Source organism: Tursiops truncatus, chromosome 1 (assembly GCF_011762595.2).
Source record: "Tursiops truncatus isolate mTurTru1 chromosome 1, mTurTru1.mat.Y, whole genome shotgun sequence".
Taxonomy (NCBI): domain Eukaryota; kingdom Metazoa; phylum Chordata; class Mammalia; order Artiodactyla; family Delphinidae; genus Tursiops; species Tursiops truncatus.
The window spans coordinates 102539166-102552519 of record NC_047034.1 but is presented as its reverse complement, the minus strand read 5'-3'; the positions used below and the strand labels follow the sequence as shown (position 1 = coordinate 102552519).

Genomic DNA, 13354 nt, shown 5'->3' with positions numbered 1-13354 from the left:
TTCATAATGTCCTGAAGGTTTATCCACATTGTAGCATGTATCACAATTTCCTTCCTTTTTAAAGCTGAATACTATTACATTGTAGGAATATCCCACATTTTGCATTTCCTTTCATCCACTGATTGACACTTGGGTTGCTTCCATGTTTTAGCTATTGTGAATATTATGAACATGGATATACAAATATCTCTTCGAGATCCTGATTTCAATTCTTTTACATATATACCCAGAAGTGGAATTTCTGAATCATAGGGTCATGCTACTTTTAATTTTTTGAGGAGCTGCCAACCTGTTTTTCTCAGCGGCTACACCATTTTACATTCCCACCAACAGTGGATTCCAGTTTTTCTGCCTTATTGCCAACACTTGTTATTTTCTTTTTTTTTTTTCCAGAATAAACTCACAGTTTTATTTTACTGAGCAATGCTTGTCCTGCGTTGTTTTTACCACTTGTCAATATTTCACACTCTCTATACAATCAGAAAATGATTCCAAGGACACGTAGCAATCCTTCTTTTCTGGTTTTTTTGATAGTAGCCATCCTGATGGGTGTGAGGTGGTATCTCACCGTGTGCTTTTTTTTTCTTAGTTCTCCAACCATGTATTGAACCCACGCGTCAGCAGTGAAAGTGCGAAGTCCTAACCACTGTACTGCCAAACAATTCCCTAATTGTGGTTTTGATTTGCATTTCCCTAATGACCAGTGATGCTGAGCATCTTTTCATACACTTATTGCACATTTGTATACCTTTTTTCGAGAATGAATCCGGCTGTTTGTTTTTTTGTTGTTGAGTTTTAGGAGCCCTCTATATAGTCTATATATTAATCCCTTATCAGATATATGATTTGCAAATATTTCCTCCCATTCTGTGAGCTTCTTTTTTATTCTACTGATATTGTCTTTTGATGCACAATATTTAAAAATTTTCATGAAGTACAATTTGTCTATTTTTTCTTTTGTTGCCTGTGGCTTTGGAGTCATATGCAAGAAATAATTGCCAAACCCAATGTCACGAAGCTTTTGCCCTATGTTTTCATCTAAGAGTTTTATTTTTTATTTTTCAAAATATTTATTTATTTATTTATCTGGTTGTGCCAGGTCTTAGTTGCGGTAGGAGGGCTCCTTAGTTGCAGCATGCATGTGGGATCTAGTTCCCTGACCAAGGATCGAACCCGGGCCCCCTGCATTGGGAGCACAGAGTCTTAACCACTGCGCCACCAGGGGAGTCCCTAAGAGTTTTATAGTTTTAGTTCTTACCATTAGATCTTTGATCCATTTTTGACTTAAATTTTGAGAATGGTGTTAGGTAAGGGTCCACCTTCATTCTTTTGCATGTGTATATCCAGCTTTCCCAGTACCATCTGTTGAAAAGACAGTCCTTTTCCTATTGAATGGTCTTAGCACCCTTGTCAAAAATCATTTGAGGGACTTCCCTGGTGGCACAGTGGTTAAGAATCTGTCTGACAATGCAGGGGACACGGGTTCGATCCCTGGTCCAGGAAGATCCCACATGCCGCGGAGCAACTAAGCTCACGAGCCACAACTACTGAGCCCATGTGCTGCAACTACTGAAGCCTGCATGCCTACAGCCCGAGCTCCGGAACAAGAGAAGCTACTGCAATGAGAAGCTCATGCACCGCAATGAAGAGTAGCCCCTACTCGCTGCAACTAGAAAAAGCCCGTGCACAGCAACAAAGACCCAATGCAGCCAAAAAAAAAAAAAAAAAAGAATCATTTGACCATATATGTGAGGGCTCTCTGTTCTATTCCACTAGTCTATATATCCGTCCTTATTCCACTACCACATTGTTTGATTACTGCAGCTTTATAGTAAGATTTGAAATCAGGAAGTGAGTCCTCCAGCTTTCTGGTATTTTTTTCAGGATTGTTTTGGCTATTTAGGGTCCCTTGAGATTGCATACGAATTTTAGGACTTTTTCTATTTCTGCAAAAAATTGTCTTTGGGATTTTGCTCAGGATTGCACTGAATCTTGATCATGCTGGGTAACATTAACATCTTAAAAATATTGTCTTCCAATCTATGAACATGGGATGTGATTACATTTGTTTATGTCTTTAATTTCTTTCAGCAATGTTTTGAAGTTTTCACTGTACAAGTCTTTCACCTCTTGGTTAAGTTAGTTCCTAAGTATTCTTCTTGATGCAATTATAAATGCAATGGTTTTCTTGATTTCTTTTCTGGATTGTTCATTGTTAGTGTATAGAAATGCAATTGATTTTTGTGTGTGGACTTTGAATTCATTTATTAGTTCTAATGATTTTTTTGTGGAATCTTTAGGTTTTTCTACAAAGAAGATCATATCCTCTGTCAACAGAGATAATTTTACTTTTTCCTTTCCCATTTGGATACCTTTTATTTCTTTGTTTAATTGATCTGGCCAGAACTTCCAGTACTATGTTGAATAGAAGTGGTGAAAGTGGGCATCCTTGCCTTGTTCTTAGATGAAAAGCTTTCAGTCTTTCACTATTGAGTATGATGTTAACTATGGGTTTTTCACGTAAGTGTTTTTAGTATGTTGAGGTAGTTGCCTTCTATTCCTAGTTTGCTGTGTGTTTTTATCATGAATTTTGTCAAATGCCTTTTCTGCATCAATTGCGATGATCCTTTTTTTCTCCTTCATTCTGTTTATTTGGTGTATTACACTGCTCAATTTTCATATGTTGAACCAGCAAAAGTTAATAAGGATTAATGTGGGACTTCCCTGGTGGTCCACTGGCCAGTGGTTGGGACTCCGAGCTTCCACTGCAGGGGGCATGGATTTGATCCTTGTTTGGGGAACTAGGATCCTACATGCCTCATGGCGCAGCCAAAAAAAAGGACTGGTGCTAGCTCTTCTTTAAATGTTTGGTAGAATCTACCAGTGAAGCCCACACGGGCAGGGCTTTTCTTGTTGGGAGGCCTGATTACCAATTCAGTCTCCTTACTAGTTATAGGTCTATGCAGATTTTCTATTTCTTAGTAGGTTTTGTGTTTCTAGGAATTTGCCCATTTCATCTAGATTATCCAATTTGTTGGTGTACAATTGTTCACTGTACTCTCATATAATCTTTTTTATTTATGTAGAACTGATAGTAATGTCCCCGCTTCATTTCTGATTTTAGTTATTTGAGTCTTCTCTGTTTCTCAGTCCATCTAGCTAAAGGTTTGTCAAATTTTGTTGACCTTTTCAAAGAACCAACTTTTGGTTTCATCGATTTTCTTTATTATTATTTTTCTATTCTCTATTTCCTTTATCTCTGCTGTAATCCATAGTATTTCCTTCCTTCTGCTAGGTTTGGGTTTAGTTTGCTCTTCATTTTATAATTCCTTATGTTGTAAAGTTTGATTGTTTATTTGAGATCTTTCATATTTCTAATATGTTTATAGATGTAAATATAATTTTTTAAAAGTCAAATTACACAGAAAGATAAAAGGAAAAGTTCTACACCCATTTCTCTAATTCCCAGAATTAGTCACTATTAACTATCTAGCTATTTATCAAACTAACATTATATGGTGCTTTACTCTGTGCTACAGTCTACTAATTTATCTTACTCCCTATAACAACCTTATGCAGTAGATACTATTATTATCCTGATTTAACTGATAGAAAAACTGAAGCAGAAAGAAGTGAAGCAGCATGATGAAGGGAATACAATAGTGGCAAAGCCAACATATTAACCCAGGCAGTCTAGTCATGCTTATATATAAAAACCAAATATGACCATATTAATTGGTAATAATATTAATCACTCCTCTGCGTCAAACCCTCTAATTCAATCAGAATAAAGTCCAAAGCCCTTTTCATTGTCTGCTAGGCTTCTTATGAGCTGGCCTGCTTCTCTAACCTGATCTTTTTTTTTTTTTTTTTTTTGCGGTATGCGGGCCTCTCACCGTTGTGGCCTCTCCCCTTGCGGAGCACAGGCTCCGGACGCGCAGCCTCCGCGGCCATGGCTCACGGGCCCAGCCGCTCCGCGGCATGTGGGATCCTCCCGGACCGGGGCACGAACCCGCGTCTCCTGCATCGGCAGGCGGACTCTCAACCACTGCGCCACCAGGGAAGCCCTCTAACCTGATCTTTACCACTTACTCCCTGGGTCTCTATATCCCATCTACATGTGTCTTCTCTATGTTCCTTGAACCTATCAGCATTATTCCTGTTTCATGACCTCCTTCACTTGCTGTTGGTTTTGCCTGGAATGCACTCTCACCGATCTTCATACGGCTGGTTCCTTCACATCATTCAAGTCTCAGCCCAGATATCACTTTAGGGAGGGCTTCCCCAACCCCCTACCTAAAATAGATCCCTCTTCCATCACAGGTCACTCTCTAACCCATGACCCCATTTTATTTTCTTCACAGCCCTTACCAATGTCTGAAATGATCTTATATCTTTTTTAAATTTTTACTTATTTATTTATCTATTGGCTGCGTTGGGTCTTTGTTGCTATGCGCGGGCTTTCTCTAGTTGCAGTGAGCAGGGGCTACTCTTCGTTGCAGTGCACTGGCTTCTCATTGCAGTGGCTTCTCTTGTTGCAGAGCATGGGCTCTAGGTGCGCGGGCTTCAGTAGTTGTGACACGTGGGCTTCAGTAGTTGTGGCTCGTGGGCTCTAGAGTGCAGGCTCAGTAGCTGTGGTGCATGGGCTTAGTTGCTCCGTGGCATGTGGGATCTTCCCGGACCAGGGATCAAACCCGTGTCCCCTGCATTGGCAGGCAGATTCCTAACCACTGCACCATGAGGAAGTCCATGAAATGATCTTATTTCTTTACCGACTCTTTTATCATTTGTCCTCTTTCAAATGAAACATAAGGCATATGAGGCCAGAGGCTTTGTCTGTCTTATTCCCCATGGTCTCTCCCAATGCCTTAAGCAGTACCTAGCACATAGTAGATACTCAAATATTGGACTTTATTTCAGAAATCCTCTTAAACATGGCTAGTAGTGTAGACTTAAAATCTATTTTAAATTTCTATAAGATGAATGAGTATTTATATTGGAAACTTAGAAATAATTTGAAGAAAAAAGATGAACATAAAAATCATGCAATATTCCACTGCCCAAGGATAACCAGTGTTGTTTGTTTTTTCTTTATAAATTTATTTATTTTATTTATTTATTTTTGGCTGCATTGGGTCTTTGTTGCTGCGTGCAGGTTTTCTCTAGTTGCAGCAAGTGGGGGCAACTCTTCGTTGCAGTGCAAAACTGCTCTGCAAGTTTCTTAACCTTGTGACCTCTCTTGCCTCAGTTTCTTTAACAATAAAATGGAAATAATGATAATACCTCTTTCATAGGGAGGTTGTGAGGATCAAAGAGAAATACATGAAAAGTTCTTAGAACAATGTTGACATATAGAAAACAATATAACAAACACCTGTGTACCTACTATCTTCACAACAGACCTTAACCTTTTGCCATATTTGCTTCATTTTTTAAAAACATTTATTTTATTTATTTATTTTTGGCTATGCTGGGTCTTCATTGCTGCACGCGGGCTTTCTCTAGTTGCAGCGAGCAGGGGCTACTCTTCATTGTGGTGCGCGGGCTTCTTATTGCGGTGGCTTCTCTTGTTGCAGAGCATGGGCTCTAGGCATGCAGGCTTCAGTAGTTGTGGCACATAGGCTCAGTAGTTGTGGCTCACGGGCTCTAGAGTACAGGCTCAGTAGCTGTGGCACATGGGCTTAGCTGCTCCGTGGCATGCGGGATCTTCCCGGACCAGGGCTCAAACCCATGTCCCCTGCATTGGCAGGCGGATTCTTAACCACTGTGCCACTAGGGAAGTCCCTAGGAAGTGTTTTTAAAAAGATTTAAAAAGGAAGTGTTAGAAGGTTGATTGCACTTGCTTTTACCTTAGGATATCGTGCTACTTAAGGAATTGCTTAGAGATCTGTTCTAGAATCTATTAATAAATAGTGATGGAAGCTATCAAGTTATATCTTTCCAATGGATTTTAACTTTTTTTTTTTTGCGGTACACGGGCCTCTCACTGCTGTGGCCTCTCCCGTTGCGGAGCACAGGCTCCGGACGTGCAGGCTCAGCGGCCATGGCCCACGGGCCCAGCCGCTCCGCGGCATGTGGGATCTTCCCGGACCGGAGCACGAACCCATGTACCCTGCATCGGCAGGCGGACTCTCAACCACTGCGCCACCAGGGAAGCCCTGGATTTTAACTTTTTTAAAAAATAAATTTTATTTATTTATTTATTTAGGCTGCATTGGGTCTTCATTGCTGCGCACGGGCTTTCTTTAGTTACAGCAAGCGGGGGCTACCCTTCGTTGTGGTGCGCGGGCTTCGCATTGTGGTGGCTTCTCTTGTTGCGGAGCACAGGCTCTAGGTGCGCGGGCTTCAGTAGTTGCGGCATGCGGGCTCAGTAGTTGTGGCTCATGGGCTCTAGAGCGCAGGCTCAGTAGTTGTAGCGGACAGGCTTAGTTGCTCCACGGCATGTGGGATCTTCTCGGACCAGGGACCGAACCTGCGTCCCCTGCATTGGCAGGCGAATTCTTAACCACTGCGCCACCAGAGAAGTCCCGGTTTTGATGTTTTGTTGTATTTTCTTCTAGCACAATTGTGTCCTATTGTTTTAATTTATATTTCTTTGATGATAGGTGAGGTAGAACTTTTCTTTCATTATGCTTATCAGCTATTTATAGTTCTTCTTTTGTGATTTAGCTCATCCTGTCCTCTGCCCATGCCTCTAGTTTAATTCTTCATTCAGGTATGAGCTCAAATTTTATCTTAGAAAGGTCCTCCCTGTTCACCTCTTCTAAAGCATATTTCTACCCTCATCATCCCCTACATTTTTCATCAACCCACCCTGTGTACAACCTATATAAAACACACTACGTTCTGTAATTTCCTTGCTTATTTATTTATCTATCAACTGTTTATGTTCCCCATCCCTCTGGAATAATGTGACTCACAGGGAAGTTATCTTATCTATCTTAATCACCACTATTTTCCTAATAACTAAAACAGTGTCTGGAACATGCTGGAAATAGGGGATTTATAAACATCTGTTGGATGAGTGAATCAATGCATGCACAATTGAAGTATTTAAAATGTCCTAAAGTTCTAGTTCAAGAATGCTCTTAACAATGCTTTAATTTAGTTTAAGGTAAAATCAGAGAGCACCATAAATCTGGACTGTTTATTCATAATGTCCATACCTGATTGTTGGGCTTGGTTGATAAGCATTTTCCAAAGTAAAGAGTTTCTGTGACACAAAGGCTATTACATGCGGGCCCATCAATAACTCCAGTCTTGTACTTGTCACACTAAAAACCAGGAAATAGAAAAGTAGTTAATAGAAAAATGTTCTTAAGAAGAAACATATTAAAATATTTTCAAATTAAGCAATTGACAAAGGATTAATCTCCAAAATATACAAACAGCTCATGCAGCTCTATGTCAAAAAAAACAACAACCCAATCAAAAAATGGGCAGAAGATCTAAATAGACATTTCTCCAAAGAAGATATACAGACTGCCAACAAACACATGAAAGAATGCTCAACATCACTAATCATCAGAGAACTGCAAATCAAAACTACAATGAGATATCACCTCACACCAGTCAGAATGGCCAACATCAAAAAATCTACAAACAATAACTGCTGGAGAGGGTGTGGAGAAGAGGGAACCCTCCGGCACTGTTGGTGGGAATGTAAATTGATACAGCCACGATGGAGAACAGTATGGAGGTTCCTTAAAAAACTAAAAATAGAATTATCATACGATCCAGCAATCCCACTCCTGGGCACATATCCGGAGAAAACCATAATCTGAAAAGATACATGCACCCCAGTGTTCACTGCAGCACTATTTACAATATCCAAGACATGGAAGCAACCTAAATGTCCATCGACAGAGGAATGAATAAAGAAAATGTGGCATATATATAATGGAATATTACTCAGCCATAAAAAAGAATGAAATAATGCCATTTGCAGCAACATGGATGGACCTAGAGATTATCATACTAAGTGAAGTAAGTCAGAAAGAGAAAGACAAATGTCATATGATATCACTTACGTGGAATCCAAAAAAAAGATACAAATGAACTTATTTATAAAACAGAAACAATCTTACAGATATCAAAAACAAACTTATGGTTACCAAAGGGGACAGAGCGGGGAGGGATAAATCAGGAGCTTGGGATGAACACACACACACTACTATATATAAGATAGATAACCAACAAGGACATACTGTATATAGCACAGGGAACTCTACTCAATATTCTATGATAACCTTTAAGAGCAAACAATCTAAAAAAGAATATATGTATATGTATAACTGAATCACTTTGCTGTACACCTGAAACTAACACATTGTAAATCAACTATACACCAAGAAAATTAAAATTAAAAAAGAAAAAACATATTAAAGACACCATAAAGAGATATCTATATTCTTTAAGAGAAAGTCCTATGATGAAAAGAATTCAGGCTTTGGATCGGGACAGACTTGGATTTGAATACAAGCTCTGCTCCTTACTAGCTATATAATGATGAGAGATCTTGTTGTGACTAGGGTGTGCATAGAATTTTGAAACTGTTTTTCCCACTTAGCGTGGCCTGAGGTGGTATGGTACCTACTCTCTGTGAGAAGGTAGGCATTCAATTTTTAAAAACGGCTCAATTTTAAAATAAAAAATAAAGTTTTAAATACCAAAATATTTTAAAATAACAAAATTAAGTCACGTCTGTCATCTTGTCATCTTTGATATTGCCCCCAAAAAAGAAAAAGATGGGAATTCCCTGGCAGTGCAGCAGTTAGGACTCTTAGCTCTCACTGCCGAGGGCCTGGGTTCAATCCCTGGTCAAGGAACTACGATCCTACAAGCCATGTGGCACAGCCGAAAAAAAAAAAGGAAACCAAACGCTTTGACAAAATAAGGTACCAGTGTAACCCTAAGGTACAATAAATAAGGATGGCCTGCAAAATACAGTGAAAACTACAGCAGAGTACAGAAGGATGCTGAGATTAAATACCTGCTGTGACCTCACTTCTCAGACAAAGTTGGCGGAGCACTAAATAGGTGGTACACCAGAGGAACAGAACCATCACTCTGGTTTGCAATGAAAGTTTAAGGGGCACAAGCTGTGGGAACTTCCAAGGACTCTATCTGGCATTGTAAAGTAGCGGGGCAAGGCAGTGCTGATTGATAAAATCCTTGAAAATGTTATCTATGTTGGAGGCAGTCTGTAAATAAACTAAGCATTGGGAGAGACTATATTATGAGCATCTCTGTAGTTGCTGGGGAGATAGACAGGCTAAACCAATCTGTGTGAGTGTCTCCATCTCATCTTTTTTTCTCTTTTACCCCCCCCCACACACACACACAAACTCTGGACCACAGAAGTTTCACCACTTGCTCATTTCACTGTCCCAGTTGATTCCTGCAAATAGTGGTTGAAGAACTCCTTTCATTCAGTAATGAGTAATACTCAAAAGAAAACAAGCAGGAGATCTATACAGCAAATGTACAAGGAAAAGGAGGAAAGGAATAGGAAAAGGACATGTCAAATAAAGAAATTTTCCAGAAAAATACTGCCATGAAGCACACCAAACATACTGTTATGAATTCAAAGGACTTAATGAAACAGTTTAAAATAATGTCTCAAAGCAGAAGACATAATGAGAGACAAAAGAAGTAAATGTAAAATAAGCAAGCAGAACTCAAAAATTAAGAAAAAGAAAAAAATCGAAGAAATTAAAGTTACATTATGAATGGGGAAAAAAGGGGGGGCAGACAAAAATAACAACATAGTAAGACTTATGAGGGCTAGGTTGAAAAAGTGAGCAAAATGAAATGGAAATTTAAAAAGAACTAAAAAGAATTTGAGATAAAATTATAGATATAGAAGACAAAGGATATCCAGCATGTCCACGGGAGGGAGAATAGAACACGTAGAAAAGAAAAAATAATCAAAGTAGAATTCAAGAGAACTTCATGTAAGTGAGAGAAGTCTTTAATCTACAGATTGAAAGGATACACACTGTCCCAAGGAAACTGACACAGAATGACCCCTGTGACATATCCCATTGAATTTTACTGGACTTCAAAAATAAATAATTCTTTGAACATCCAGGCAAAAAGATCAAGACACTTTTAAGGGGAAATAAATCAGATTGGCCTCAGATTTCTCCATAGTCACATTCAAAGGTAGATAACAGTGGTGCAATGCCAGCAAAGTCTGAGAAAGGAAGTGTGACCTGCCTGTGTCCTAATTTTCTCATTTGTAAAAGGGGATGTACCTACTACTTGATTTATAGCATTATTATGAGCTATAATGGTTTAATGAGGATAGATCACCTGTGATTTCAATAAATGCTCAAAATAGCTCTTTTTATTCTCCATAGCCAAACTTTCTTACAGGTAAAAGGTGTTAAATGTTTTTGAACATGTAAGGATCAGAAGATAGAATTCCCATTAGCAACTCTTGAAGAACTATTAGAGAATGAATTTTAGGCAACCAAGAGATGAACAGAGAAACTGAACATGTAAGCCAGTTGAAATGTAGGACTGGGATGAAAACAACTGTGGAAATCTATTTCATAATAATTGTTAATATAGTATATGGTAGTTACTAGATACTTACCATGTGTCAGGCACTGTTCCAGTGCTGTACTTTTATTATGACAATAGCCCTGTGAGGTAGAACCTATTGTTATAGCCATTGTAAAAATAAGGAAACAGAAATAGCTATTAAGTAACTTGCTCAAGCTACAAAACGATAAAGCCAAGATTCCAACCTAGGCAGTCTGGTTCCAGAGCTCCTTCTCTTAATCACTACTGTATATTGTTCAGAATGTTAATATTATAAATTATACCAGTAAAAGTAATAAAATTAACAAGAACCAAGAAGGAGAGATGGAAGATGAGAGATGGCAAAAGGATGTTGATTTCCTTACCTTTATTATTTTTTAAATGTTTATTTTATTTATTTATCCCCCCGCCCCCTTTTTTTTGGTTGAGTCGGGTCTTAGTTGAGGCACACGGAATCTTTGTTGAGGCATGCAGGATCTTTTTGTCACGGCACGTGGTCTGCTCGGGTTTCTCTCTAGTTGCGGTGTCCGGCTTCTCTCTAGTTGTGGCATGCGGGTTCCAGAGCACATGGGCTCGGTAGTCTGTGGCACGGGGTCTCTCTCGTTGAGGCACACGAGCTCAGTAGTTGTGGCATGCGGGCTTAGTTGCCTGTGGCATGTGGGATCTTAGTTCCTCGACCAGGGATCGAACCTGCATCCACTGCACTGGAAGGTGGATTATTTACCACTGGACCACCAGGGAAGTCCCTGATTTCCTTATCTTTAATATCCAAGGTGAAAAGATAATATTGGGCTTCCCTGGTGGCAGAGTGGTTAAGAATCTGCCTGTCAATTCACGGGACACGGGTTTGAACCCTGGTCTGGGAAGATCCCACATGCTGCGGAGCAACTAAGCTCGTGCACCACAACTACTGAGCCTGTGTTCTAGAGCCCACGAGCCACAGCTACTGAAGCCCAGGAGCCAAAACTAGTGAAGCCTGCGCAACTAGAGCCCATGCTCCGCAACAAGAGAAGCCACCGCAATGAGAAGCCCGCGCACCACAACGAAGAGTAGCCCCCACTCGCCGCAACTAGAGAAAGCCCGCATGCAGCAACGAAGACCCAACGCAGCCAAAAATAAATAAATAAATTTATAAAAAAGATAATATTTATATCTTATAAATCAAATAACAGAGACAGAAGTATATTCAAAAGTATAGAGATGACTAGTTGAAGAACTAATAATAATAATATATTAATTAAAATTAGGTGGAGTAAAGGAGATGGGATGGATGGAAGTATAATAATTTTGTCATTGCTTGTAGTGGGGAATAAATAGATATGGTCTAAAGCAATAAAGGATAAAGTATACTTTTAAAAGTTATAGTATAAGGCTAACCACTAGAAGAGCTAAAATCTGAATACAAACCTTCCTAAATTATCAAAAGGAACACGTGTAAAACATAGAAATATACACCCTCTAGAGAAAGATACAAACCAAATGAATCCTTAAAAACAAAGTAGGTTATAAAATGTGATACAGAACTAAGACATATCTATAAATGTCAATGGGGTAAGCTTACCTATTATAAGAAAAATATCTTTAGAAAACAATGTCAAAAAAATTGAAAATAAAAGATGGTACAGGTATATCAGCCAAATGGAAAGAGAAAAGTTAAGCCACAATGTTATACCAGATGAGGTTGAATTTTGGGAGGTGTGTGGGGGAGCATTAAAAAGGCAAAAAAGAAAAGCTCCTTATAATGCTAAAACATATAATCCACAATGAGGATATTACAATACTACAGTCATGAATTTCTATTAAGAATAAAGTAACATCAAAATTGATTCAGTGAAATCTATAAGAAATAGAAAAAGAAATAAACAGAAAGGCATTAGAAGTAGGAGACCCTAAATCGCTTTTCTTAGTCTATGACAGATAAAAAAGTTTACCAAAAAAGATACAGAAGAACTCAATAATCTAATAAGGTAGATCTAATTGCCCTGAGAACAAACAGACCTTTTCAAAAGCCCGTGGAACATTTACAAAATTACAGCAAAACCTCCATACATTCCACTAAGTAGATATGGCAGAAGCAGTATGCTCCAATCACAATATGATAAAATTTGAAATTAACAAAAAATCTATCTGGAAAATTTTAAATATTCTTTTAATTCTTGAGTCAAAGAGAGAGCCTAAAATGAAATGTTAAGCAACTGGGAAATAAAAAATAATAATAAAAACAATTTAGGGACTTGCCCCGTGGCGAAGCGGTTAAGAATCCGCCTGCCAAAGCAGGGGACACGGGTTCGAACCCTGGTCCGGGAAGATCCCACATGCTGCGGCGTGACTAAGCCCGTGCGCCACAACTACTGAGCCCACGTGCCACAACTAGGGAAGCCCATGCACCTAGAGGCCGTACTCTGCAACAAGAGAAGCCACTGCAATGAGAAGCCCGCACACTGCAACAAAGAGTAGGTCCCACTCGCCGCAAGTAGAGAAAGCCCACTCTTAGCAACAAAGACACAATGCAGCCAAAAATAAATAAATACATTTATTTAAAAAAAATTTTTTTAAATATCAGAAACTAAAGCTAAAACTAATGATAAAATTAAAAAACTAGAGAAGAATGCAAAGTCTTAATTACATTGGCTGTGTTTCTGTAACTGAGAGAATTCCTCTAATCTTCATCTCCTATTCTCTGCTTTAGATCTTCTTGTTCTTTTCTGGTTTCTGCAATTACCTTTTGTTTGCTCTTTCTCAGAATTTTCCCTGTCTGTCTGGTTCTCTTAGTCTGATGACATTATGCTGCTCATAGATCAAT

General features: G+C 39.0%; 1 protein-coding gene across 1 annotated transcript in view; it reads right to left on the bottom strand.

The window, feature by feature from the left end:
* Positions 1–13354, bottom strand: part of DIPK1A (divergent protein kinase domain 1A) — a 119191-nt gene that overhangs the window by 3101 nt on the left and 102736 nt on the right. Inside the window, exon 3 of the mRNA XM_004319545.4 lies at positions 7167–7274. Coding sequence (XP_004319593.2) covers positions 7167–7274 — 108 coding nt within the window. The remainder of the gene's footprint in view (positions 1–7166; positions 7275–13354) is intronic.